Here is a 25,069-nt window from a genome sequence, read left to right as displayed (position 1 = left end):
ACCAACCTGAGTATCACAAAGAACTACACAGAGGCACGACTCATCATTTTTAACCTAGTCTGCAAGCCCTGCCTGATTTCCTTCATGCCACAGATATGTGCTGTCTGGAGTTTTTGTAGTTAATTTAACTGTTTGTTCTGCTCTGTAAAAAGCAAACTGGTGCCTGTGGAGTGTGGACCATGAGAAATGCAAAGCTGGATGTGGCACGTGAGTGGTCCTCGGCCTCTAAGCTGTGAATGTCTCGCCTCTGATTGTTCCAGTAATTTCTGTTGGTATCTCATCGTTTCTAGTTAAGGACTCAGGTTGGCAGGCAGACACTTTCAGTTTTAGGTCACATCTTCCACTGAAATCGGGATTACTGAAAGCTAAGGAAGAAAGGAACGTGCATCCTCCTAACGTAAGGGCTTTCCGTAGGGCCCGGGGACGTGGGGAGGGAGGCCAGTGGCAAAGACCTGGAAGGAAGCCCAAGGAAGACACAGTTGAGACAACTGAGCGGCTCACAGTCACCGACCTAGATCTCGTTTCTGCCCCCGCCCGTTGCCGTCAGCGAGGGAATGTGTTCACGGTTTAGAAGCCGCTAGGTTACCTTTGTTACAGTTTCTGTGTGCTTGCTTAAAGGCCTTAAAACTAAATTCATGAGTGATTCTGGTAGCCTCTGTGTGTTTCGTTATCTGTGTTGAAAGCATGCTCCCTTAACATTAATCCAAATGAAGCATTTTCAGATGGACACTTAAGCCACATGATTACGTGGGATTATAAAGACACCCTCAAATTTCTCTAATTCAGCCCTTTCATGGCACACTGAAAACTAAGGGTCCCTGAGTTTATTGGGGGTTTGTCCAAGCTTTCTCTCCGACTTAATAACTAAGACAATAGAAGATGAATCTGATTTCCCGTCCTCTTTTTTTGCTTTACCTTAGTACTTACATTCCACTTCCACAGAACCTTATCATTGGGTTTTTATTCCTTTTTCGTGCTGTAGGCTCTCAACTAGTGTTGGAAGGAGTGAGCTCTTGTTCTTGGGCAGGGATTTCTTTCAGTCGACAATACTGTAATGTTTGAGACCCAGCTGGAGCCATTTTCCAAGTATTTGACCTGACTTCCTGTACCATGTTTCCTCCCATGGGGCTGGGGGAGAGGCTGACCAAGGTTAAGTGAGTTTCTCACAGTTTGCAGAGAATCCGTGTTTAAATTGGTGTTAGCATTCACTCTGAGCCCCTTCAGCAAGAAGCCTGCTTTGTGTGAGCGCTGGCCAGGTGAGGATGTTACCCTTTGCCTGCCACCTTGAACCAAATGTCCTCCCAATGACAACACTGTTAGATTCCTGTTGCTGCTTTTAAACATACCCTGGCATTGGTCACTGCTTGCTCGACTTCACATTATAAAATGGGTTTGGCAGCATTGGTTAAAGCTATAAATTTTGACAAGAGCATTGAAATGTTGGGTTTCTTTTTGCTGAAAGGCTGAGGGCGAGGCATTTCTGGAACGTCCCGGGTTTCCTTTCTGTCTGACAGGCTGCCCTGGTGTGAATTTCAGGTTGAGCCCTTGGGACAGAGTTGTGCTCCCTTCTTGTCCTTTGGGCAGCCTTTCTCTCCAGTAAGAAACACAGCTGGTCCCCTGTGTGGCAGGAAATCCAGCTAAGGGATTGGGCACATTCTGGGGTATCTGGCTGTAAGGGACGCCGTACAGCACTTCCTCAGACCTGGCCCCTCACTTCCTCTGCACCAGCGCTGGCCTGCCAAAAGGCAGAAATCCTGGACAAAGGCCCAATCAAGTTTATTATTCGCCTCTTGGAAATGTGGGCCTGTGTGTTTTGGCGAGGCCTGAGCAAAACCCAATTATGAGACTGCTTTGAGATTCCCCTCCATTCAGGCTCTGGATACTGATGTGAAGCATGTGTGAGCAGCAGCACCGTTTGCCTCCAGGTCAGCTGCCCGAGTCGTGCCCCCGGACAGCCGGCTCGGCCAGCTTTCCTAGTACAGGCCTCACGGGCCAGGCGCAGAGCCCCACTCCACTCTCTTCCCCAGCTCGTTTTCCAGCCTGTGAGGATGGGTGATGTTGGAGGCCCCTCAGCCACCTCTCTCGTGAGGAAAGCCAGAGGAACTGCAGTCTATAAGCCAGCAGGTGAGCAGTATTCCCGGCACATGGTAACGGAATTGGAAGTAGGACCAGGGAAAGACAGTCCTGTCCTGTGCCTCTTTCATGAAGAAAAATAAGGAAGTGTAACACATTATTGTCCAGAGATGTATAAATAGGTCTTTTGTTACCCAAACATTACTGACTGGAGACTTTCAGTCTTCACTTGCAAAATAAATCACCAGCCACAGGTGTTAGCTTCTGCAAAAATCTCCCGATCAATAATGTGTTAATACATTTGAATGTAGCTGCGATGCTCAGCACATGCCTGGCACATAGTAGACATTTAATAAATGCTTGTTAAATGAACAAGTTAATATATTCTTCACATGTGTCAATGTATTTGTCATAGTGACTGATAAGCTTTCTTATTCTGTTACAGAAAATAAAGGTTATGAGGGTTCTGTTAGGTAAATGTCCTGATGGCTCAGTGGGGTAAAGAATCTGCCTGCCAGTGCAGGAGACACGGGAAATGTGAATTCGATCACTGGGTCAGGAAGATCCCCTGGAGGAGGGAGTGGCAGCCTACTCCAGTATTCTTGCCTGGAAAATCCCATGGAGAGACAAGCCTAGAAGGCTACAGTCCAAAGGGTCACAAAGAGACGGACACGACTGAGCGATTAAGCACACAGCCACGCATTAGGTAAATGTAGGCTAGACTGCAGCTATAAATAGACTCAAGAATGTGTAATGGCTCAAATGCTGCTGAAGTTTATTTTTTGCTCATATTCAGGGTGGATGTTTCTGATTAGCAGGTGACTCCTCCATTGAGTTAGGAATTCAAGGCTCCTCCCGTTTTATGGCCCTGCCATATCCAAAGGCCACATTGCTGATAGCATTCCAGTTGGCAGGAGGGGAAAACAGCGGAGTAGCACAGATGCAGGGTTCTCCTAGATCAGACCTATAAATGTTGCAGGTCACTTTGGCTGGAACTCAGTCACATGGCCACAGCTAACTCCAGAGGAGGCTGGGAAATGTAGTCTGTCGTGTGCCCAGGGTGGTTTGGGGCTACATTTTTAACATCTCATTATCTTGTTTTTTTTTTTTTAATTTCTTTCTAGTCTTTTTTTTTGTAACTTTATTTATTTTTGACTGTGCTAGGTCTTTGTTGCTGTGTGAGCTTTTCTCTAGTTGCAGTGAGCGGGGGCTACTCTTCTTTGCAGTGTGCGGGCTTCTCAGTGCAGTGGCTTCTCTTGTTCCAGATCACAGGCTCTAGAGTGCTCGGGCTTAAGTAGCTACAGTTCCTGGGCTCTGGAGCACATGCTTAATAGTTGTGGTGCATGGGCTTAGTTGCTCTGTGGCATGTGGGATCTTCCCAGACCAGGGATTGAACCCGTGTCTCCTGCATTGGTAGGTGGATTCTTTACCACTGAGCTATCAGGGAAGCCCCTCTGTGCCATCTTTGAACTTATAATTCTAAACTGCATCTTCATTCTAACTTTGAGATTCACAGGGGTTGGTGCAAGGCCCCAAGGTCCCAAGTAAATTTCACTTGTTTAGGTCCTCCTGTCAGTGAAAATCAAGTGATATTAAGCAAACAGTTAAATCATTAAGTGGAAAAAATTAATACACATTATGTAGTTAATAGGATTTCAGATATGTTAAATCTCTTTTTTCAAAAGATTAGAGGCAAATATGACAGTTAGCCATGGTTGCTAACTTTAGTGATGAGATGACCAGTATTTGCTTTTAGCCTGGTTCGTTTTGTTTTCCTTTTTAATGAATCTCTATCTTGAACGCACATTTTTTTTCCCCCAACTTGGAGTAATTCTCTTCTCTTTTTCTCTTTTATATGAGCCTTATTAGGGTTCTGTCTCCTTGGCTGCTGCTTTTTCACTCACTGAGATAAGAATATGCTTTTCAGAATGTTCTATGCATGTACCTCTCCATGTTCGCTTCGTTTCTGAACTCATTCAGCTCTGGGCCAGGCTCTGCTCCAGGTGGTAAGGATGTATTGCTGAACAAAAGAGACAGACTCCCTTCCTCATAGACCTTAACGTTCCATTGAGGAAACAGATAATAAACAAGATGAAAAAAGTAGTTTTACATATCACATGTAAGAAAAATGCCAAGAATCAAAATAGAAAGCAAGAAAAAGGATTTGAAATGTCAGTGGGGTGTAAATTTTAGGTAGGGTAGGCCCAGAAGGTCTTATTAGAAAAGAACCATTGATATAGTGACCTCTTGGCTAGTACAAAGCAAGCCAGGAGGGCTCTTCCTCACAACTGTCTACACCTAAAAGTTATCACAAGTGTTCCGACCAATGACAGTCACAGTACCTACTCGTTTGCTGTCTCTATTGTTTCTTGGGAGGACACTTCCAGAGCCAAACTCCTTTTAAAAAATCTCTCATTCTTTCAGATCTTAAGGATTCCCAAAGGTTTTCTTGAGGAAGTATCCCTAGAGCTTGAGACAACAGTTAACTTTTTTCTGCTCTTGTTGACAGACTGTATTTTGGTATTGTGAGATTTTTATATTTTTTAATTTATTTTTTAAAATGCTCCATCATTTTATTTTCTTTCGGCCTCGCCATGTGGCACATGGGATCTTAGTTCCCTGACCAGGGATCGAACCCATGTGCCCTGTAGTGGGAGCGCAGAGTCTTAACCACTGGACCACCGGGGTAATCCCGGTATAATGAGATTTTAGATGCCATCCTGGCCTCACTCCCCAGGGCTCATTCTGCACATGAGTAGAGAGCTTGACACTTGTCCAGGGACGTATCCAACCATTGCTAGAGCTGCTCTTGCAGAAAATTAAGGCGACAGCCAACTTGCATTCCAGAGCAAATGGGACAGTGAAGATGCAAGCTTTCTGCAGGAATCTAAGGAGCTGTGTAAATGAAAGGATTCTTTTAGTGAGTAAAAGTCATTTCTTTAAAATGCAGTAAGACCACCAATGGAGTTCTTACAGGATGTTACTGTAGAAGAATGAGCGTTAGTGGCATAATTAAAATAGCATTTAGTAGGGATTTATTCCCGCATCATAGCCCAAAGTGAAAGTGAAAGTCGTTTAGTCGAGTCCGACTCTTTGCAGCCCCATGGACTATACAGTCTGTGGAATTCTCTAGGCCAGAATACTGGATTAGATAGCCTTCCCCTTCTCCAGGGGATCTTCCCAACCCAGGGAACAAACCCAGGTCTCCTGCATTGCAGGTGGATTCTTTACCAACTGAGCTATCAGGGAAGCATCCTAGTACACCTCAGCTGTTTTCTTTTTTTTTAATTTTTTTATCAAAATATAGTTGATAACAATGTTGTAGTAATTTCAAGTGTACAGCCAAGTGATTCAGTTATACATACATATATATTCTGTTTCCGATTCTTTTCCCTAATAGGTTATTACAAAATATTGAGTCTAGTCCCTAGTGCTATACAGTATCTATTTTATATATTGTAGTGTGTATATTGAATCACTTAGTTTGGTAACCTCCAGGTCCATCTGTGTTGCTGCAAATGGCATTATTTCAGTCTTTTATCAGCCATTTTCTCCTTCACCCTTGCTGAGACCAAGACTCCCTGCACCACATACCTGCCTTTCCGTCTTGTAATTGCCACACTTGTGTGCCACACAATCCACTCGCTTCGGGTGTTCCTCTGGTCTCCATTCTCGCTCTATGCCCTCTGTCTGCTCCCTTCTGCTGGACTCTGCTCCCATCTCTGCCCGGTGCATCTCCATCCCCCTCCGGATATGCCAACAGCCTGTCTAAAAACACTCCTGCTCTGCCCGGACAAGGGGTCTCTGCCTCATTTCTCCCCTCGTGCCGAGGAAGTGTTCCCTGCATGAGTCTGTGTAGGGGGGTTGAGGTGTCAATGACATGGGCCTCCGGACTCTGTGCCAGGTGCTCGCATGTCAGGAGAGGTCACTTGGCACAGTGATTAAGAGCACAGACTCTGGTGTCACTTGAGGTCAACCGGATGATTATGTTAGTATAAACTTTATCATCAGCATCATCACTGTCTCATCTTGGGTATCTCTGGTTCTTTCCCCAAGCATAGCATAGAGGATGTTAGGTGTAAAATATTTACCTGCACACTGCCTCCAAAGTCTGTTCTCTAAGTCAGAGAAAGGGTTATATTCATGTCCAATTTGCATAAGTGAGGGGATGATAGAGCACATTATTAACCCAGTTTTACACTGGTTGGTTGCCTTAGCTCAGGTTTTAAAATAGTGAATGTGTTGCTTAGGTCATACAAACTTACTTTTATTTCCCTATAATCTTGGACACTGGGAAGGAGAGTCCAGGTTATACTGTGTGCCTGCCAGATTGTCTTCACATCCACCCACTTCCGTCTATTAGCAGGGCTCCTTCGGCCCTTCTCCTAATGTGGGAGTAAGAATCGTAATGGTAAGACCACTGTAGTGTCTTTTACGTGTTTACCCTGCGCCGGGTCTAGGGCAGGCATTCGATGTACCTTGTCATAGACTTCTGACAGATACAAACCAGGGTTCAGAGACCTGAAAGGCAAACATTTAAGGGCATGTGGTTGTTAAATGGTGGAGCCGGACACTCAAATCCGAATCTGAAACCCACATGGAAGACTCCAGAGCCTTTGCTTTTTCTACTGTCTTTTTCTGTTTCTTTTTTTTTTTTAAGATTTTTTTTTTTTTTAATATGGACTATTTTAAAGTCTGTATTTGTTACACTATTGCTTCTGTCTTATATTGTGGTTTTTTGACCACTAGGCAATGGAATCTTAACTCCCCAACCAGGGATTGAACCCACACCCCCTGCATTGGAAAATGAAGTCTTGACTACTGGATCACCAGGGAAGTCCCTGTCTTTACTTCTTTATCCAAAGGCTTTTTACTCCCCAACTCCTCTCCTTAATCACACTTAATGCTCTCTTTCCCTGATCCCATATTCCTTTCTAGTATTCTTTCCATGGTTTCATAGCACCCTTTTTTATTTCAAACACAGTCCTTATGGGACGCAGCCACACTTAAGGAAATAACCCTGAAGACCCCACGTATCCATCGTGGAGATGCCAGCTCTGCCGGTTTAAGGCTAACTTTTCCAGGCTCCTGATCAGTCAGTTTTTTGAGAAAGGGGTTTTTACCAATATCTCAGAGGACTGTGGCAGAAATGAAGGCGGACAGAGGGGCGCCGTCGGGGAAGCTGGACAGTGGTTTCGTGCTGCCCCTCTCCCACTCGGGAGGGCTACGGAAAGTGGGGCTTCAATGAGAGAGAAAGCAGAACAGGGACTTCCCAGGGAGGCAGAAGATCCTCTGGGACTGTGGTCCCCAACCTTTTTGGCATCAGGGACTGCTTTTGTGGAAGACAATTTTTCCATGGACCAGCGGGGCAGGGGGAGAGCGAGGTGGTTTCAGGGTGATTCAAGTTGATTATGTTTATTATGCCACTGCTGATCTGATAGGAGGTGGAGCCCAGGCAGTAACGTGAGTGATGGAGAGCGGCTGTTAACACAGGTGAAGCTTTGCTGGCTTGCCTGCCTGCCCACTGCTCATCTCCTGCTGTGAGGCCCTGTTTCTAACAGGCCATGGACCAATACCGTTCTGGGCTCGGGGGTTGGGGACCCCTGTTCTAGGATGTTTATGGCCCTGCACTTTTGTAGAGTCCAGGGAGAGTCTCCCAGTGCGGAGGGAGGAATGGAGTCTCTGCCCTTGAGCTTTGATTTTGACCCTGATGTGTTTCTCTTCCTTTTTGGCTGCCTTTCAGTGTCACTTTCTAGGGCACTTTCTACCCATTTCCAGGGCAGGGCAGCTGGGTGTGGGGTGATCCGCCTGACATTGATGTACTGAGTTTTGAGACCAACTTAAAGGTTTTGAGGTTTCTTCCCTCTCATCCTGCCTGGACATAACACCTCCAAGGGTAAGAAGGCACATGGGAAGTTGGACAAGTCATAAAATCATTACTGGGGCAAAGTGATGCAATTATTCCTGACATTCCTCTTTTCATTCTCTTAAAGACCCAAATAGAATGGGTTCCTTTGCTGAGACACTTAGATACATTGTTTGAACAAAGGAAGCAGGGTCACTGTGAAATGTCCATTATGTGGTAATCGATGCCATTCAGCCTGTGGTGTAATGAATGGAAACACTGGCCACCGTCTGCCCATTGTTTGTCGCTTGCCCAACAGGAAATGGTGACTACTCAGGAGCAGGAGGAGGCTTCTGTGATTCCAGGACACAGAGATGCGTGCCACTGGGAGTGAGACCCTCCTAGCTGCAGGTTGAGGCCACCTGAGCATGTTCCTGTTCCTAACAGACGTGGAGACGCTTGACTGATTGGACCCTGTCATTTGAGTTTGACATCAGTTCACAATAGGCTTTTATTTTCCTTTTGGCTGGAAATGGTGTCTTGAGAAACTTTTATTTATTTATATATGTATTTCTTTATGATGGAAGTATAGACCAAGCATGCACATCATCATAGTTGGTTTGCGGTCTTGTGTCTGCTCTGCAGCACTGATTCAGTTATACACATACACTCTTTTTCTGTATTCTTTTCCATCATGGTTTATGCCAGGATATTAAATATAGCCCCCAGTGCTATACGGTAGCACCATGTTGCTTATCCGTCCTGTATGTACTAGTTTGCATATGCTAACCCCAAACTCAAGCAAGAGAGTTCCAGAAAAACATTTATTTCTGCTTTATTGACTATGCCTTTGACTGTGTGGATCACATAAACTGTGGAAAATTCTGAAAGAGATGGGAATAGCAGACCACCTGACCTGCCTCTTGAGAAATCTCAGTTAGAACTGGACATGGAACAACAGACTGGTTGCAAATAGGAAGAGGAGTACGTCAAGGCTGTATATTGTCACCCTGCTTATTTAACTTCTATGCAGGGTACATCATGAGAAACGCTGGACTGGAAGAAACAAGCTGGAATCAAGATTGCTGGGAGAAATATCAATAACCTCAGATATGCAGATGACACCACCCTTATGGCACAAAGTGAAGAGGAACTCAAAAGCCTCTTGATGGAAGTGAAAGTGGAGAGTGAAAAAGTTGGCTTAAAGCTCAACATTCAGAAAACGAAGATCATGGCATCCGGTCCCATCACTTCATGGGAAATAGATGGGGAAACAGTGGAAACCGTGTCAGACTTTATTTTTTTGGGCTCCAAAATCACTGCAGATGGTGACTGCAGCCATGAAATTAAAAGGACGCTTACTCCTTGGAAGGAAAGTTATGACCAATCTAGATAGCACATTCAAAAGCAGAGACATTACTTTGCCAACAAAGGTTCGTCTAGTCAAGGCTATGGTTTTTCCTGTGGTCATGTATGGATGTGACAGTTGGACAGTGAAGAAGGCTGAGCGCAGAAGAATTGATGCTTTTGAACTGTGGTGTTGGAGAAGACTCTTGAGAGTCCCTTGGACTGCAAGGAGATCCAACCAGTCCATTCTGAAGGAGATCAGTCCTGGGATTTCTTTGGAAGGAATGATGCTAAAGCTGAAACTCCAGTACTTTGGCCACCTCATGTGAAGAGTTGACTCATTGGAAAAGACTCTGATGCTGGGAGGGATTGGGGGCAGGAGGAGAAGGGGATGACAGAGGATGAGATGGCTGGATGGCATCACTGACTGGATGGACGTGAGTCTGAGTGAACTCCGGGAGTTGGTGATGGACAGGGAGGCCTGGTGTGCTGCGATTCATGGGGTCGCAAAGAGTCGAACACGACTGAGCGACTGAACTGGACTGAACCCCAAACTCACAATCCATCCCTCCCCTTCCCCTCCTGGCCACCGAAGTCTGTCCTCTGTGTCTGTGAATCTGGAAAACTCCTGTTTTAGGTCATGGTTGTGACACACACTGACAGTCCGTTTGACCAGGTAGAGCTCACTGTGGAAAAGCTGGTGGTAGTGTGGTGGGGCGGCCCTTTGATCAGATCTGGAGTCCGGCCCTGGCGCCGGCAGTCCGTGCCGTGTGGACTGACCCTCTCCGGGGTGGCCTCCTTCTGTAAAGTGAGGAGGGGTGGGACGAGATGATCTCTGAGGCCCCCTGCTGTGCTAAAACTCCATGTTCTGAGCCCCCTCGGTGAAGTCAAGGATTGTGAAATGCTTGTATAAGTGAAATGTCAGAGTACAAAATGTACAAGCAGACTTTGCCAGAGAAAATGTCACTCAAGTTTATCTGCTAATAAATAGTGTATTCCCTTTGGTCTCCTCTTGGTTTTTGTTTTGTGAATGTTCGTGTTAGGTCTGGCAGCTTGTTCTCCTTGTTATTAAAAAAAGAAATGGTGGTGCTTAAATTAGGAACAAAAGTGTCCTTTCACTCTACTGGAAAACTGTGAAAATTGCCATATTAATGCATCTGTCAAGGGTATCAAGAAGGTCCTGAACACGTGGCCCAACATGGTATATATTTCATTGAAGTGAATCATTTGAATTAATGGGCTCTGAAGAAAAGATAGGGGGAGATTAGGCTTAAAAAGCATAAGTTTGAATTCTGACTTTACTGCTAGGATGAGCTGTGTGACCCTGGACACATTTTATGATCTCTGACCCCTGATTCTGCAGCTCTAGTAGAAGACTATTTTCCCTATAGGCCTCTTGTGAGAAATAAAGATAATGTATCTGTGGTATATAGTACAGTGCCTGACATTTAATTGGTACTCACCCAGGTGGCGCTAGTGGTAAAGAACCCACCTGCCACTTCAGAAGACTTAAGAGACGTCAGTTAGATCCCTGTATCTGGAAGATCCCCTGGAGGAGGGCATGGCAACCCACTCCAGTATTCTTGCGTGGAGAATCCCCATGGACAGAGGAGCCTAGGGGGCTGCAGTCCACGGGGTTGCAAAGAGTCGGACACGACTGAAGCAACGGAGCGTGCATCCACAGTGGGCAGTGGTTGTAACTGTTAAACATTATTTTATTTTAAAAAATACTTTTATTTATTTGGCGGCGTCAGGTCTTAGTTGCATCGTCCGGGATCTTTTATTGCAGTGCATGGATTCTCTAGTTGTGATGCTCAGACTCCGTAGTTGTGGTGTGTGGGCTTAGCTGCTCTGCAGGATGGAATCTTAGTTCCCCAACCAGGGATCGAACCCATGTTCCCTGCACTTGCAAGGTGGATTCTTCAACACTGGACCACCAGGGAAGTCCCTGTTATTATGTGATTTTATTACATTCATTAAAATACCTAGGGAATTACTAAATTATATATTGTGTTCTACCTTCCTAGTTTTCCTAATATGATGTACAAGATTACTGCAAGAAACAGTCCAGCTAGTATGGATTTCAGTTCCTGTTTTTGGTAGACCTTGTAGACTGAGATTTGCCAGGGAAGGATTTCCCTGCTTGTCTGACTTACAGATCAAAGGTGTGATGTGAGAATAAGTGGCAAGAGTTTACTCTTATCTGTAAGAGTCACCATAAACAATTGCCTTTGGAAATAGTCACATCAGAACATCCAGTGTGTGGTAATTGATGTCATCAAGCCTATGGCATAATTGATGAAAACATCTGCCTGTCATCTGTCTGTTGTGCAAGAGGGTGGCACCCCGGAGAAGATTCCCACAGAGAGCTCCTGGTCCTCTTCGGGGATGGTCGTCTGGAGAAGGGTCAGAAAGCCAGAAACCATAGAGTTGACTTGGAAGAGTTTTTGTTGCAACCTAGGAAACCCTCACTTTTATAATCTGTCTGAATCCCCATGAGAATGGATGGATGATGGTGGGCTAGAATGGGCCAAACTTTGGTTGACAGCAAGGGGCAGTCCATTTTCTGAAGTGGAGACAGCTGATCATATGGGTCACAGGCAAAATCAGGAGGTAGCAGATGTGTGAAAGCTCAAGAATGAAGCCACAGCGTCAGGTTCTTAAAGCTGAAGAAAGACCTCCAGAAGATGCTTCCAGTCAGAGTGACGTTAGGAAGGTGGACATTATGGGTTCAGTGCAGGGACAAGTCAGGAATGCGACTTCCCTGGTGGCTTGGTGGTTAGAGACTCGGCACAGCCACTGCAGGGGATGTGGGTCCCACCCCTCGTTGGGGAACTGAGATCCTGCATGCCATGTGGCATGGCTAAAAAATAAATAAAACAAAAAAATTTTTAAAAAGAACAAATCCTAAAGGAAATCAGTCCTGAGTATTCATTGGAAGGACTGATGTTGAAGCTGAAACTCCAATACTTTGGCCACCTGATGAGAAGAACTGACTCATTGGAAAAGACCCTGATGCTGGGAAAGATTGAGGGCAGGAGGAGAAGGGGACAACAGAGGATGAGACGGTTGGATGGCATCACTGACTCAATGGACATGGATTTGGGTGGACTCTGGGAGTTGGTGATAGACAGGGAGGCATGGCGTGCTGCAGTTCATGGGGTCTCAAAGAGTTGGACACGACTGAGTGACTGAACTGAAGGAAGGTTCCAGGCAATGATTAAGAACTTGAGTTTGAGGTACCTCTCATTGTTTTATAGGATACACTTCAGTGGTTTTTGGTGTATTCACAAACTTGAGTAGCCAGTATCACTATCTAATTCCAGAACATTTCATCACCCCCCAAAATAAGCACTGTATAAATTAGCCATCACTCCCCACGCCCCATTCTCCCACCCCTGGCAACCACTAATCTCCTTTCTGTCTCTCTGAGTCGCCTTTTCTGGGCATTTCACATACATGGAATCATATGGTGTGGCATGTTGTATCTGGCTTTTCACTTAATATAGTGTTTTCAGAGTTCATCCATGGTGTGGCTTATATCAGTATCACTTCCCTTTTTATGACTAAGCACTATTCTGTTGTATGGATATATCACAATTTGGTTTATCCGTTTCCCAGTTGATGGGCATTTGCGTTGTTCCTGCTTTGTGAGTATTATGAAATAATGTTGTCATGAACATTTGCTTGCAGGTTTTTCTGTGAATAGCTGTTTCAATTCTCTTGAGTATATCTATCAAAGAATAAAATTGCTGGGTCGTGTGGTATTTAATGGTCACCCTGTGTTTAATTCTTGGAGAAACTAAAGTGTGCCGTAGCATTCACGTTCCCACCAGCTGTGCATGAGGATTCCAGTTTCTCCGCGTCCTCACCAGCACTTGCTGCCTAGCTTTTTATTTCAGCCATCCTAGTGAGTGTCAAGTTGTAGCTGTTTGTGGTTTTGATCTTCGTTTTCCTAGTGCCTGAAGATGTTGAGCACCTTTCTGTGTGCCCACTGGACAGAATTTCAAGCTGTATGTTTGCAGCCCCAGATTTTGCCCTTGGGACAGTACTAATTTACTTGGTTATGTCAGCTGCTCTCTAATCACAATCAGTAGTTCTGAGATTCAGAATGGGAGAAAGAGTGAAGCTTTTTATAAAGCACTGAAGCAGTTTCTTTTGAATGTGATCATATAATTGGGGAATTTCTTAGTTTTATGTTAGTACTTATGAAAAACAGATCTCCAAACAGATTTGGCCATCTGATGGTATTTCTTATAATAATATAAGTTTACATTTTTATAGTTCTGGTCTCTTTTTAAGTCATTTTCAATATATCGTCTCATTTGTAATCTTCATAACACTACTGTAAAATAATAGGTGGATGATGGACGGGTATTACTATTCCCATTTTTAAGAAGTAGAAACTCAGGCTCACACAGATAGTAGGATTTAAATTCAAGCCTTCTGACTTCTGTCTTTCTATGGTAGTGAATTATTAGCCAAGTCAAGGATTGGGGGGTAAGCCTGCATTGCTAAAAACCAGTGATATGCCCATCTCCAAAAAAACATTAAAGCCTTGGCCACATCCCTATAGATTGTTACACACCTGAGAATTCATTATTTGGATATATGTAAACTAGAATGAATTCTCAGTTTTCCATTTCACCCCTCTAGCTAGAAACAAAAATTATAATAAAAGAGCAGAGTTGTGTACCCCTGCGTATTCATTACACTTGGGAGCGCTGAAGGATATCTATACAAAGGAACAAAGCTGGGACTGGATTTGAAATGTGAGGAGAGGGCAGAAAGCCCTTGGTTCGCTGGCCTCAGCCCATTGTGGCCTCTAGCTCCCAACCTCCATATTCCTAAATTGACCAACTTGGGAAACCAGAATTTAAAGGCAGAATGAATACAGAGAACGTGGACTATTTGAGACCAAATAAAAATTGACCTTAAAGCTTAAGTTAACTGAGACATCACATTAAAAGCTGAACATTACTTTTAAAGGATGGAAAAAATGAGTGACTTTTTAAAATAGAGTCTCAAGTTCTTGAGCAATCTTTTTTAAAAAATATTTATTGAGGCTGCGTTGGGTCTTGGTTGCATCGTGTGCGATCGTGTGCTGGGGGCGCACAGGCTCACTGGTTGCCGTGTGTGGGCTTACTTGCTCCGAGGCATGTGGGATCTTAGTTCCCAGACCAGGGATCAAACCTGTGTCTCCTGCATTGCAAGTCAGATTCCTAACCACAGGACCACCAGGTGAGTCCTAAGTCCTTAAGCAGTCTTTTTTTAACAGTTTTTTTTTTTAAAAAGACTTAAGTAACTTAAGAAGAGGAGGAAAAGCAATAATCTGTTGATTGTATAGAGTTGAATTTTGTTAACTGTGAAACACGGTTTGTCTAATCATTTTCTTTTCATCTGTGAAAAAGTTAAATTTTCTTTTTACCATCTTGAACCTATCTACAGCTTAGGGTTTTAGAATTTAGAAGATGTACACTCTTCTTTCTGAAGCTCTTGCTGTTGTCATGCATCTTTTTTCTAACTTAGGGCTGTTTACTCTTGAAGTATGTATCACTACTTTGACAAGGTTATCTTTACTTTGAAAGGGAAGTTCCATGAAGCATTTAGACATCTTCCATGGGATGACCTACCTTTCCCAAACTAGCATCAAAGCTTATTCTATCAGGAAATTTTAAAAAATAATTTTTGCAGCATTGTACTCTCGCTAGAGAGGATATCGTCTATTGAAGCTCTTCTGCTTGCTTTCAAAATATTTTTTGAAAAATGTATATATACATGCAAGTATATGTATATATTTTTATTTTACCATGTTGGTAGCACCAAACAGTGGTAATAGTAACTCATTCTCATGGCTGAACATATAAATCAAAAACATACGGAAGGACTTGTAGGTAAATAATGATTTCAGTTATTACATAGTGTGAAATGTTTCTGTAAGGAAACTTGGTGGGTAAGTAATGTGACTGTGTTGTAAGATTTTCAGTTGCAGAAGCTCAGAACAAAAATAAAACTTACCAGCAAAAAACGCAATGGTAGATTGTCCTCTGAGTGATTGTGTAAACCTTGAAGATAGTGTAATAGTGATGAGGCATAAAAGTTGCTCACCCACCTTTAAAATTCCTTTTTTTAATGTTTTTCTTTCTTTATGTATTTGGCTGTACTGGGTCTTAGTTGCAGCCTGAGAACTCTTAGTTGCAGCATGTGGGATCAGTTCCCTGATGATGGATGAAACTCGGGCCTCCTGCATTGGGAGCACAGTCTCAGGCACTGCACCACCAGGCGCTTTATAAAACAGAGATACGTGCGCCTACGTGGATATCTTCAAAGGTCATCATTTTCTCTGCCCGTATTTACTTAATCTTGCTTTTCCATTTCTCATAAGAAAGAGGTTTCTAGACATAGTTTCTCTTTCAGTTCTCATGTTTTTGGTAATGTGTTTATCTGGGGCTCTTCTGTATGTTTGTGCGTGTTATCTCATTATTCCTCACATTAATCACATGAGGTAAGTCCTAACATTATGCCTAGTTTAAGGGTGAAGAAACTGAAGGTCGAAGAGGTTAAGTAATTGGTTCAAGGTCACAAAGATGATCAGTCATATGCACAACCGAGATTTTAACCCAGTTTTGTCTGACAGCACTGTCTTCAGCTGCAAGCTATATACAGTCAGCCGTAAAGCTAGAATGGTGACGTGCTCACAGTAACCCTTTATTTTGTTGTTTCTCCTGAAGCCCATGCCCAACTTCTGAGAGAAGCCCACTGCTTTCAGAGTGACTTGTGAGTCACGCAGCTCCAGCTCAGAAATGCCTCAGATGTCTGAGCAGGTCATTTTGCAGGATCTGGATGGTCAGTTCACACCTTAGGTGAAAGCTCTGGCAAAACCTTAGGAGGTCAGCTGTTGAGGGTTTAAACCAATGGATCTGAAAAGCACCGAGTGCTTTTCTGCCACCCCAGCTCAGCAAGGACGGGAGCATCTGTGAAACAGGTCCCTCCCCAGTGAAGTGCTCAGCCCCGTGGGTGCTGGTGTCATGAATAGCCACTTCTCATCTGGGAGCAGTAGCTATCTAGAGACATAGATAGCATAGACAGGGTGGCATCCAGGGTCATCTTGATCATGGACAAAATGCCTGCAGTGTCTTCACAGTGATATGGCCATTGACCACGATGTCTTCTTTCCACACTGTGTCGGGGCTTCCCCCTGGGAGTTCTGTGGAAAATGCTGTCTGGTTAATATCTGGCTTCTCTTTTTCCTGATCTGTAGTCCACCTTACTTAGCAGTGCCCATGGATTCAGTCTTCAGGCAAGTTTTACTTTTTTACCCAAGATCCAGATTCTACTTCAAGCTCACCTCCGGCAAGCTCACCTACTTCAAGCTTTCCCTGGGCTCCCAGACATTTCTAGGGGCTCCCCTCCTTTCCTTCATAATAAATTCAGTTGACATTCAGCTGATCAGTTGGAGGCTCACTTTCCTGGAAGGGATCTTGATTCTCCTTTTTAGGGCTTCCCTGATGGCTCAGCGGGTAAAGGATCTGTCTGCAAGGTAGAAGACTCAGGAGATGTGGGTTCGATCCCTGGGTCGGGAAAATCCCCTGGAGAAGGAAATGGCCACCCATTCCAGTTTTCTTGCCTGAACAATCCCATGGACAGAGGAGCCTGGCGGGCTACAGTCCAAAGGGTCTCAAAGAGTTGGATACAACTAAGTGATTAAGCTTGGAGAAGGCAATGGCATCCCATTTCAGTACTCTTGCCTGGAAAATCCCATGGACGGAGGAGCCTGGTAGGCTGCAGTCCATGGGGTCGCTAAGAGTCAAACACGACTGAGCGACTTCACTTTCACTTTTCACTTTCACGCATTGGAGAAGGAAATGGCACCCACTCCAGTGTTCTTGCCTGGAGAATCCCAGGGACGGGGAGCCTGGTGGGCTTCTGTCTGTGGGATCGCACAGAGTTGGACACAACTGAAGTTACTTAGCAGCAAGTGATTAAGCGTGCATGCAAAAAGATCTTAAAAGCAGATTTTCTTTAGAAATTCAATGAATGTTTTAATGAGACAGAGGCCCAGGTCAGTTCTCCTGAAAAAAAAAAAAAAAACAAAGAAACTTGGATTTTTTTTTTTCTTAATATTGAGTTGTAAGTGGTCTTTACATATTCTGAATATATGTGTGTGTGTGTGTATGTGTGTGTATATATATATATATAATACCTTAGTCTGTGTCTTGCCTTATCATTTTCTTAATGATATCTTTCGAAGAGAAATTTTAAAATTTAAAATTTCAATGATTTTAAAATTATTTTTAAATTTTTTTAAATTTTAAAATTTAAAACTTCAGTGATCAGTTTAACCTTTTTTTTTTTTTTTTTTTTATAGTTAATGTTTTTCGGACCTAAGAAATCTTTGCTTTCTATAGGACAGCAAAGGTTTTTCTCCTGTGTTTCCTTCTAAAAGTTTTATAGTTTTAGATTCTGTGTTTAGGTCTGTGATTCATTTCATGCTAATCTTTGTGAAGGGAGTGAGATGTGGGGGTTCAGGTGTTTTTTTTCTGTATAGATATCTAGTTGTTCTATAAATTGTTGAAAAACTTTTTTTTCTCTAATATATTACCTTGGAAACTTTGGTTTAAAAAAACAGTCAACTGACCACATACGTTTAGATCTATTTCTGCACTCGTTTCAGTTACTCTGGTCTATATGTGCCTGTCTCCATGCCACTACCACACTGTTCTGATTATTGTAGGTTTATATTAGGTCTTGAAACAAGTACTATAAGTCTTTCAAACTTTCTTTTGTTCCTTTTTTTTTTTTTTTTTTTGCCACACCTCGCACAGCTTGTGGAATCTCAGTCCCCCAACCAGGGATTGAATCTGAGCCACTGCAGTGAAAGCCTGGAATCCTAACCACAGTACATCAGGGAGCTTCCCAAACTTGGTTCTTTTTCATACTTCTTTTGACCATTCTATTTAGTTACAATCAGCCAATCAAATCCCTAGCCCCCCCCCCAAAAAAAAGAGCCATCTAGAATTTTGATTTAGATTGAAAATGAATCTATAAATCGATTTGGTAAAAATTGACATCTTGATATTTAGTCTTCCATGAACATGGTATATACCTCTCCATTTTTTTAGATCTCCTTTAATTTTTCACAGCAGCATTTTGTAATATCAGTGTTCAGGTCTTATACGTATTTTTTTGGCATTTTCTCTAAGTCGATGTTCATGCAGTTGTTAAGTTTTATATACATTTTTTCATTCCATTGTTGGGTTGTTCACTGCAAATATGTAGAAATGCAATTGATTTTGTATATTAACTGTGTGTCTTGCAACCCTGCTAAGTTCACTTGTTGGTTTTATTAGGTTTTGGGTCTAAGTATCCATAGGATTTTCTAGGCACACTATCATGTCATCTGTAGATTAAGACCATTTTATTTATTCCTCTCCAGTGCCTGTGCCTTTTATTTCCTCTGGTTGTCTTATTGCACTGTCTAGGATCTCTAGTATAATGCTGAAGAGAAGTGGCGAGAGTGGGAAAGAATCCTTGCCTTATTCCTGCTCTTAGGGAGAAAACTGTTGTCTACCACTAACTATGATGTTAAGTGTTGGTTTTTCATAGACACCTTTGTCAGATTGAGGGAGTTTCCTTCTGTTCCTAATTTGCTGAAATGTTTTATAATTGAATTTGTCAGGTGCTTTTTCTGCATTGATTTGAAATGATTGTGATTTTTAATCTTTATTATATCAAAATGACTTTGATTTTCAGATGCTGAGAAAGCTTACATCCTTTAGATAAACCCCACTTGGTAATGATATACTGTCCATTTTGCATATTGCTGCTTTGATTTGCTAATATTTTGGACCCATTGCTGGCAATGGACCAGCCAGATGGGCAAATCCACATCAGGTATTTGGAACGAGTCTGAACCCCTTCTACAGATGTCTCATGTCTTAGTAAAGCTTGTACTTGCACAAATAATCTTATCTCCTTTTTCACCTGCCCTTTGAAATATACTACCACCAGTGACAGACAATGTGTGAATATGTGGGGCAAGTTTTAAAGTATGAATTTAAGAGTAAACAGCAAGTTCTAAGGGTAGGGACTCTATCACATTCATTCTCTCAGTGTAAGTTTAAATCCCACTGGTTTACCGAGACCTGGAATTACAGTGGCTCATACAGAATGGAAATTTGTTGTTCTTTCCCATTCCTGGTACAAGTTGCATTGGGCAAAAGTCCTCACAGGCCCAGACTTCATCTGGTTCACCGCTGTGCCAACCCAAGGATTGTGACCTTCGTTATTCTTGTGACCCATGAGGACTGCATCTGCCTTTGAGCATCAGCAGAGGGAGGGAAGGGATGAAGGAGAAGAGGAGGAGAAGGCCTGCTAACTTTTAAGGAAGACGCCTGGAAGCTCCATGAGAGACTTCCTCCTGTACAAGCCGCAGACTAGTCCTTAGTCACGTGGTCACAGCAAGGCCAGGGTTTTGAGGCAATAGTCATGAGGACTAGTCATTCTCTTCTGTTGGGAAAATCCAATAGTTTTTTTCTTGAACTTAAATCGTTTTGCTGAAAGTTCCTGAAACAAGGTTATGTGCAACATTTCTCCTTCTGGGCCTGAGTTTCCTAGAATAGTAAAGTCATGTTAACAAAGAGAGTGGAAGAGAAAAGTCATGTTAATGTACACAGTCTGCTGTGTGGGTGTAAACAGTTGATTCTCAATATCCGTATCGCTAGGACCGCACATGATGTGTGGCAGTAAATGTCTGCTGTCTCTGTGTTGTATTTAGGCTTCCTTGTTGGAATCTCAGTGCCAGAATAAAAATGGGAAAGGTAAAGATGCTCCAGTTTGTCCAGATGCTAAGATGCAGGGCAGGGTCACTGCTGTGCACCTGAAGCTCTCACCACACTGTCAATCGGCTGTACACCAATACAGAATAGAAAGGGTTAAAGTGGTAAAGCTTCCGAATTGTATTAATCCTGACAATGCCTAAAGCTGTGTCAGATATGCTAGAGGAAGTCTGTACCTGGGGCTCATGGGTACATACTACAGTAGGGGTTAGGGCTTAGTCGTCAGGAGCAGTAGCAAGAGAGTGAAGGCCAGGCCTTCTTAGAGGTTAGAGTGTTTTGTGCTTGTCTTTATCACACCATGCTCGCGGGCTCTGCGGAAACGAGCATTGAGCGTCTGCCAGCACCTTGCCTGATACCAGGGCTAGGAAGGGCCTTGCCTGGGAGACACAAGAAGGAAGGACTAAGGGAGCATCTGCGCTTTGAGACAGAAACTTGAGTCTTGGTGGTGTGATTGTTTCTTCCCTGGTCAGGGAACAGCAGCAGGCAGAGAGGGAGTGGATGTGGGACTGTGCAGAGGAAGGGTACGGGCATCTGACACTCTGGTGGTACACTGTCCCTGTTTTTATCCAGATGATCGGTTCCAAAGAACCCCATCAAGGGAGGAAAAGAGATCCCAGAAGGGGAGCCCAGAACCCCAAATTTGTTTGACTGGAGGGAGGGTGCATGAAGCAGTCCTCTATTTACCTCTCATGGTGTTGACTTGACTTGGTTGACATTTGTGGTTCTGGCAGAGAGTGCCACTCCCTCCCGGCAGCTCATGTAGATTGACTGTGCTCCGCAGCAAGGACGGAGGACCAAGTGAATTGTAAAAGTCCTCAGTGCTAGGCTGAGCCCTGAGCTGGGGTGGTGGTGGTGTTCAGTCCCTAAGTCATGTCCGACTCCTTGTGACCCCATGGACTGCAGCCCACCAGGTTCCCCTGTCCTCCACTGTCTCCCACGCATGGGTGTGTGTCTGCTAAGTCGCTTCAGTTATGTCTGACTCCCTGCAGCCCTGTGGACTGTGGCCCGCCAGGATCCTCTGTGCACAGGATTCTCCAGGCAAGAATACTGCAGTGTGCTGCCATGTCCTCCTCCAGGGGATCTTCCCGACCCAGGGATCAAACCCACGTTTCTTATGTCTTCTGCATTAGCAGGCGGGTTCTTTACCACTACGCCATCTGGGAAGCCACCACTATCTCCCAGGGTTTGCTCAAATTATGTCCATTGAGTTGGTGATGGTATCCAATCATCTCATCCTCTGCCACCCGCTTCACCTTTTGCCTTCAATCTTTCCCAGCATCAGGGTCTTTTCCAATGTGTCAGCTCTTCACAGCAGGTGGCCAAAGTATTGGAGCTGGTATTTTAGCACACCTCATCTCATTTTGTCCTCCCAACAACCCTGCAAATCTGCCATCAGTCCCCTGATTTTTGCAGATGAGAAACCTGAGACAGGAAGGATGAGTATTAGCAACTCAAGTGGCAATTGTTGTCATTCAGTCGCTCAGTCATGTCTCACTCTTTGCTACCCCATGGACTGCAGCATGCCAGACTTTTCTGTCCTTCACCGTCTCCCGGAGCTTGCTCAAACTCATGTCCATTGAGTCGGTGATGCCATCCAACCATCCTGTCCTCTGTTGTCCCCTTCTCCTCATGCTTTCAGTCTTTGCCAGCATCAGGGTCTTTTCTAATGAGTTGGCTCTTCGCATCAGGTGGCCAAAATATTGGAGCTTCAGCTTCAGCATCAGTCCTTCCAATGAATATTCAGGACTGATCTCCTTTAGAATGGACTGGTTGGATCTCCCTGCAGTCCAAGGGCCTCTCAAGAGTCTTCTCCAGTACCACAGTTCAAAACCATCAATCTGAGACGCTCAGCCTTCTTTGTGGTCCAAGTCTCACATCCATACATGACCACTGGGAAAACCACAGCTTTGACGAGAGGACCTTTGTCGGCAAACTAATGTCTCTTTTTTAATACACTGTCTAGGTTTGTCATAGCTTTTCTTTCAAGGAGCAAGCATCTTTTCATTTCATGGCTGCAATCACCATCTGCAGTGATTTTGGAGCCCAAGAAAATAAAATCTGTCACGTTTCCATTGTTTTCCCATCTATTTGCCATAAAGTGGTGGGACCAGATGCCATGATCTTTGTTTTTTGAATGTTGAGTTTTAAGCCAACTTTTTCACTCTCCTCTTTCACCCTCATTAAGAGGCTCTTTAGTTCCTCTTCACTTTCTGCCATAAGGGTGGTATCATCTGGATATCTGAGGTTATTGATGTTTTTCCCAGCAATCTTGATTCCAGCTTGTACTTCATCCCACCTGGCATTTCACATGATGTACTCTGCAAAAAAGTTAAATAAGCAGGGTGACAATATACAGCCTTGACGTACTCCTTTCCCAATTTTGAACTAGTCCATTGTTCCATGTCCAGTTCTGACTGTTGCTTCTTGACCTGCGTACAGGTTTCGCAGGAGGCAGGGAAGATGGTCTGGTATTCCCATCTCTTTCAGAATTTTTCACAGTTTGTTGTGATCCACACAGTCAGAGGCTTTAGTGTAGTCAATGAAGCAGAAGTAGATGTTTTTCTGGAATTCTCTTGCTTTTTCTATGATCCAGTGGATGTTGGCAATTTGATCTCTGGTTCCTCTGCCTTTTCTAAATCCAGCTTGTTGGTTCACATACTGTTGAAGCCTGGCTTGGAGAATTTTGAACATTACTTTGCTAGCATGTGAAATGAGTGCATTTGTGTGGTAGTTTGAACATTCTTCGGCATTGCCCTTCTTTGGGGTTGGAAGGAAAACTGATCTTTTCTTGTCCTCTGGCCACTGCTGAGTTTTCCATATTAGCTGGAATATTGAGTGCAGCACTTTTCACAGCATCATGTTTTAGGATTTGAAATAGCTCAGCTGGAATTCCATCACCTCCACTAGCTCTGTTCGTAGTGATGCTTCCTAAGGCCCACTTGACTTCACACTCCAAGATGTCTGGCTCTAGGTGACTGATAACACCATCGTGGTTATCTGGGTCATTAGGATCTTTTTTGTATAGTTCTCCTGTGTATTCTTGCCACCTCTTGTTAATATCTTCTGCTTCTGTTAGGTCCTTTATTGTGCCCATCTTTGCATGAAATGTTCCCTTGGTATCTCTAATTTTCTTGAAGAGATCTCTATAGTCTTTCCTATTCTGTTGTTTTACTCTATTTCTTTGCGTTGTTCACTGAGGAAGGTTTTCTTACCTCTCCTTGCTTTTCTTTGGAACTCTGCATTCAGATGGATATATCTTTTCTCCTTTGTCTTTCTCTTCTCTTCTCAACTATTTGTAAGGCCTCCTCAGACAGCCATTTTGCCTTTTTGCATTTCTTTTTCTTGGGGATGGTTTTGATCACTGCCTCCTATACAGTGTCACGAACCTCTGTCCATAGTTCTTCAGGCACTCTATCAGATCTAATCCCTTGAATCTTTTTCTCACTTCCAGTGTATAACCATGAGGGATTTGATTTAGGTCATACCTGAATGGCCTAGTGGTTTTCCCTGCTTTCTTCACTTTAAGTCTGAATTTTGCAGTCAGCCAGCTCCCAGCCTTGTTTTTGCTGACTTATAGAGCTTCTCCATCTATACAAATGGCAGAGCCAGAGTCAAACCCCATCTGCCTGATTTCCCAGCCCAGGATTCTTTCTGTAGAGAAAAAGAGCTAGAAACTCCCTGGGCCTCACCTAGGACTAAGTGGCTTACACACCCAGAACGGGACCTGGGGGCTTTCACCTCACTCCCCCTGCAGAGGGTTCCAGCCACATTCGGGAAGGTTTTCGTCCCCCAGGCTTCCACTTCCAGGAACGCTGGTCGTCCTCCACGTGGCCCGTGGTCCGCACCTGTTGCTCGCCACGCCCCACACCCCCCAGCCCCACCCCCCCCCAGCCCCACCGCCACCCCCCCCAGCCCGACCATCCTCTCGCCGGGACTTGTTTCCACGGGATTGAACGTGTCTCACTTCTCTTGCCCCTGCAGATGGATCTGTCTGTAGAAACCCTCTTTAGCTTCATGCAGGAGCGCCAGAAAAGGTATGCCAAATACGCCGAGCAGATCCAGAAGGTCAATGAGATGTCGGCCATCCTGCGTCGCATCCAGATGGGCATCGACCAGACGGTACCGCTACTGGAGCGACTCAACAGCCTGCTGCCCGAGGCCGAGCGCCTGGAGCCCTTCAGTGTGAAGCCCGACCGCGAGCTCAGGCTGTAGCCAAGCCCCCCGGCACCACCAGGGCCGCGGGGCCTTTGGAACCAGAGACACAGGAGGTGACCTAGGTCAGGGGAGTGTGGTGCTCCCCAAGGGCACAGGAGGCAGTCCATTGCCCTGGAGACCTGTGATGCTCCAGCCCTCCCCTTGACGCGCTTTCCCCTGCAAAGCCAACCAACGTGCCCTCCATGGTCTCCGAAGTGGGAATATTTGAACTCTTAGGAATTCTGTACAGAGCCCTGCCTTGGGAATTATTTTTTTAATTTAGTTTGCTTTTTTTTTTTAATTGACAGTGTATATTATCTAATCTAGCTTGCAGACTGAAACTATGAAGAGAAGGGGAAGAAGACTTGAGGAAGCCCTGTGTCCCTGATGCCTCTGTGACATTTTTCTCCATAGGCTGTCCGGGTTGCATACATAAAGAGCTAACTTAATCCAGGTGTGCGTGTCATGTTTCCATCGCAGCCAGCCTCGATCCAGCCTAGCAGGGCGCTGGCATCGCTCCTGTGTCAGCTTAGGGTGTCCCTGCTGTGTCGTCACTGGAAGCTGAAGCCTCCCTTTCCACAGCCTGGTTGGGTTCATCTCCCACTGATAATGGGTTTCCTTGATGCAAACACAGTTTAGGTTTCCTCTTGTGACATCAGCATTGGCAGGACTCCAGTTTCTGAAGCAGGTTTTAGCCAGCATTGCTTTACTAGTTTCGCAGACATGTGAAGCAGAGAGGAAGAGCGCCCACCCAGCAGGCATCCACGGGACC

General features: G+C 44.4%; 1 protein-coding gene across 3 annotated transcripts in view; it reads left to right on the top strand.

Annotated features, from left to right (window-relative positions):
• The window catches only part of BORCS5 (BLOC-1 related complex subunit 5), a 97,637-nt gene extending 72,891 nt beyond the window's left edge, over positions 1–24,746 (top strand). For 2 of the 3 annotated variants that reach the window (XM_061417820.1, XM_061417819.1), the window contains exon 4: positions 24,085–24,746. In XM_061417820.1, the coding sequence (XP_061273804.1) occupies positions 24,085–24,315 (231 nt within the window). In that variant the 3' untranslated portion in view covers positions 24,316–24,746. Of the gene's footprint in view, positions 1–2,027; positions 2,125–24,084 lie in introns of all 3 variants that reach the window. The other variant, XM_061417821.1, reaches the window with a different exon arrangement.
• The last annotated feature ends 323 nt before the right edge of the window (positions 24,747–25,069 follow it).

The sequence above is a fragment of the Bos javanicus genome, chromosome 5, assembly GCF_032452875.1.
Source record: "Bos javanicus breed banteng chromosome 5, ARS-OSU_banteng_1.0, whole genome shotgun sequence".
NCBI classification, from domain to species: Eukaryota; Metazoa; Chordata; class Mammalia; order Artiodactyla; family Bovidae; genus Bos; species Bos javanicus.
The sequence above is the reverse complement of the archived record's forward strand: the minus strand, read 5'-3'. Positions and strand labels throughout refer to the sequence as shown.